Raw genomic sequence first — 4,094 nt, forward strand, 5'->3', positions numbered from 1 at the left:
GTCTCAGCCACCTTTCGGTCTGACAGTACAGTAAGAAGAGAAATTGTACATTCCAGTGCAACAACATTAATCATTTGATTTTCTCTTAATACCCAGTCTGTAGTCAGATTTCCCCAATTGTTTAAAAATGTCACTTTGATCAAATCAGGATCCAAAGGACTACATTTATTATGTTGTGTTGTTATGACTTTTTCCCTCCTTTACTCTAAAGCAGTTTTCATCTTATTGCCCTGCTTTTTTTCCCCTAACATTGACTTATTGCAGATCAGTTGTCCTGTTCTAGATTTGTGGTGGCATTTAACTTGTTCCTTTAGCTCCTTAGTTCCTGTAAATAAAGTGGAATTTTTCTGGGAAAAGAGAGCAAAAGAGTTGAGGGCATAAGGAATTTAAGCTGAGTGAGAAAGAGATTATTTAAAGGAAAGTGAAAGAGTGTTTGGTTCAAAGGCTTGAAGGTCCAATAGGATAGTCGACCTGAGACCTCAGATATGGATTGGAGAGGATGAGCTTGGAAGATACGTGGTGGTCCTGGCTTGGGATGAGATCTTGGAGGTGGGTGCAGTTCTGAGTGGTGACAGAATTGCCGATTGAAATGTGACTACTCTGAATCTGGATGTGTTGTTAAGTGTAAGACAAAGAGGAGTAGCAGGTGATCTCATCTCAGGGCATGAGTGTCCCCTGAATTGGGGGAATGTAATGGTCTGAGAGCTGGGAGAGAAACTGGGATCTGCTGGCTGTGTACTTCTGTCCTACCTGAGTGTCCATTTCTGTATCCTTGAGGTATGGGGGTCCTAAGGGTTATTGTGAGGAGCAAATGGAGTGCCCGCACAGTGTCCGACCTGAGCTGTTATGGCTGGAGTTGGGGGAGAGGGCCCGGGTTAGGTCAGCCCAGGGACCCTGGATCCCCATGGGAAGAGCCTCCCAGGGTACTTACCTGCCCTCCTGTCCCAGCTGGAGGAACATCGGAACTCCCAGAAGCAGATGAAGCTCCTGCAGAAGAAGCAGAGCCAGCTGGTGCAAGAGAAGGACCACCTGCGCGGCGAGCACAGCAAGGCCATCCTGGCCCGCAGCAAGCTCGAGAGCCTGTGCCGCGAGTTGCAGCGCCACAACCGTTCCCTCAAGGTAGGCTGGCTGGGCCCCCTAAGACGGACAATTGGTTACCTTAACTTCCACTTATCTTTGGCAGCTTTTCCCTTAAAAACTAGCACAGGTTTTCAGTACAGAAGTAGATTTCCCCAGTAATGCCCTGATTAGCAAGAACTACTTCTAACCATTTGAAATGTACTTGTAGTAGGGAAGGTAAAGGCTAAGAATCAAAGAACCCAGAGTGCTTGCCTTCAGGAGTTCTCAACTCCATCATAGTCCCCAGGTAAGCTGGGGTCCAGTGCTGACCAGCAGCTCTTGTCCCAGTGTTGGTCCGTCAGGAATGTGGGTCCTTTCTCCTTGTTCTGCCTTTCCTAGGGTGGGACCACTGGTTAAAGCCTGGTCACTGCTATGACCTCCAGGTCATACAATTTGGATCAGTAAATATATGGTATTTTTCAACTTGCTTTGCTCGTTTTTAGTTTGTCTTTTAAAACATTACAAATTTAATGTGTTTGATGTAAGATGATAAAAGTATAACAAGTCAAAGGTAATAGTCACCCACTGTCCTCAACCCCAGTGGCCAGCAGAAACCGCTGGGAAGTAAACCTACTAATATGTAAGTTTAAGTACAACCTTTTAACTTTCCTGTCTACATAGAAAATCTTACATACAGTTTTTTAAGTAAAAGTATTATACATGTATTTTTCCATATCCTATTCCATTTTCTCACTTTACACAACGCTTTATCTTTCCTCCCTGTTGTTATCCATAGAGCTATCTCATTCTTCTCAGCAACATCATTATATGGGTATATTGCATTTTATTCCTGTCCTCATTAAGGTATTTTTGGGTAGCTTCCAATTTTTTACTGTTATCCTATATAACAAAAGCCTAATATGCAAATTGACTGAACAGCAGAACGCCCAGTTGCTATGATTGCACTGACCACCAGGGGGCAGATGCTCAATGCAGGAGCTGCCCATAGGCCAGCCAAGGGGGGGAGGGGGCTCCCAATCGCCCCGCCAGTTGCCCTGCAGATCAGCACTGGTCACCAGCCAGGCCTGGGGACCCTACCCATGCATGAATTTCATGCACCGGTTCTCTAGTATATAGAGAGTTAGTGAAAATTCTTGTTACATACGTCCCTGTCTAATTACACAGAATTTATCTAAGATAAATCTCAGAAGTGATATGTCCAGATTGCCTTCCCACTAACTGTGTCTGAGTGCCTAATTCTGAACAACTTTGCCAAACCTGGGTATTTCTGAATCATAACTACTTGATGGTATGTGGGGGGGTGGCTGTCAAAGATGAAAGCACATTAAAACAAGACTACTTAAGGCCCTGGCCAGGTAACTCAGTTATTTAGAGCCTGTCCCAATACCTCAAGGTGTGGGTTTGATCTCTGGTCAGGGCACATACAAGACGCAACCAATAAATGCATTAAGTAAGTGGAACAACAAATCGATATTTCTCTCCCACTTCGCTCCCTGTTTCCCTTCCTCTCTAAAAATTCACTAAAAAAAAAGAGTCTACTTTATAAGTCTGGAAGCATAGGCTTCAGGAGATCCAGAGTTCTTTAGAACGGCTCTTAACAAGTATGCCTGCATTTTTCTAGGGAGAGGCTCTCTCATTGTTGCCACCTGAGATACAGAAGGGTCCATTAGGAGCCCCCATTGCTTGACATCTTGGAGTCTGGTTATTCATCACTTTGAGAGCAGGGAGGACTATTGATGGAGACCATCCTGGGCTAGTTGGGTGGCGGTGGGGAGGAGCCTTGCAAGGCTGGCTGGGGAGCAATCGATGATGGAACTGGGTCTGACTTCTCTGCCCAGGAAGAAGGCGTGCAGCGGGCCCGGGAAGAGGAGGAGAAACGCAAGGAGGTGACCTCGCACTTCCAGGTGACGCTGAATGACATTCAGCTACAGATGGAGCAGCACAATGAGCGCAATTCCAAGCTACGCCAGGAGAACATGGAGCTGGCTGAGCGGCTCAAGAAGCTGATTGAGCAGTATGAGCTGCGAGAGGAGGTGAGGTGTTATTTTTTTAAGAGTTTTCAGTATCCATTGATTGATTGGTTTCAGAAAGGAAGGGAGAGGGAGAGAGGGATAGAAACATCAATGATGAGAGAGAATCATTGATTGGCTGCCTCTTGCACGTGCCCCCAAATCAGACACGTTAATATTTACGTAGTTTATGCCCTGACCGGTTTGGCTCAGTGGATAGAGCATCGGCCTGCGGACTGAAAGGTCCCAGGTTCGATTTCAGTCAGGGGCATGTACCTTGGTTGCGGGCACATCCCCAATGGGAGGTGTGCAGGAGGCAGCTGATCAATGTTTTTCTCTCATCGATCTTTGTACCTCTCTATCTCTCTCCCTTCCTCTCTGTAAAAAATCAATAAAATATATTTTAAAAAATAAAATAAAATATTTACGCAGTTTAACTTTGAGTATACTCGCCTACATTATAATTAGCCATACAAAGGTACAGGTCATGTTTGTCTGCCAACTTCTGACAATTTCAGTTTTCAGAATTTTTTAGAATTTGAAATCCCAGGGGAGGAGCTAGACCTGGGGTCAGTGATCTACTCTAAAGGCTACGTCCTCTGATTCCTTGCTGCTCTTCTGCCCCTGTCACCAGAGTCCCTCTCTTTGGGTCTTCACATGTTTGGCAAAAGGGCCTCTGTTTCTTTGTGAAAAGAGAGACTGCCAGCTACCTTACAGCCCCAGACCAGACCCCTTCCTAGGCCCTGGAGGTGTGGTGATAGGTGATAAGTGGGATAGGCAAGACCCTGCCCACATGGGCTCACAGTCCAGTGTGGCAATCATTGTGTGCAGGGCCTAGAGGGGCCTCCTCTGGGAACAGGCTGCTTGTGATGCATGTGGTTTGAGAGGAGTTGGTTTGGTTCCTGTCCTACAGCACTGAAAGACATGGAGGCTTACTGAGCCACCAGAGTGAGGCACCTACTTCAAAACCTGAGGACTTCCCCCTCCTGCACCCCCCCCCCCCCC

The 4,094-nt window shown here is 46.3% G+C and overlaps 1 protein-coding gene across 2 annotated transcripts in view; it reads left to right on the top strand.

Moving 5' to 3' along the window:
- Positions 1–4,094, top strand: part of TXLNA (taxilin alpha) — a 14,913-nt gene that overhangs the window by 4,473 nt on the left and 6,346 nt on the right. For both annotated transcript variants that reach the window (XM_005878348.2, XM_005878349.2), the window contains exons 5-6: positions 949–1,119; positions 2,919–3,113. In XM_005878348.2, coding sequence (XP_005878410.1) covers positions 949–1,119; positions 2,919–3,113 — 366 coding nt within the window. The remainder of the gene's footprint in view (positions 1–948; positions 1,120–2,918; positions 3,114–4,094) is intronic.

This window comes from Myotis brandtii, unplaced genomic scaffold (assembly GCF_000412655.1).
Source record: "Myotis brandtii unplaced genomic scaffold, ASM41265v1 scaffold555, whole genome shotgun sequence".
Lineage (NCBI taxonomy): Eukaryota > Metazoa > Chordata > Mammalia > Chiroptera > Vespertilionidae > Myotis > Myotis brandtii.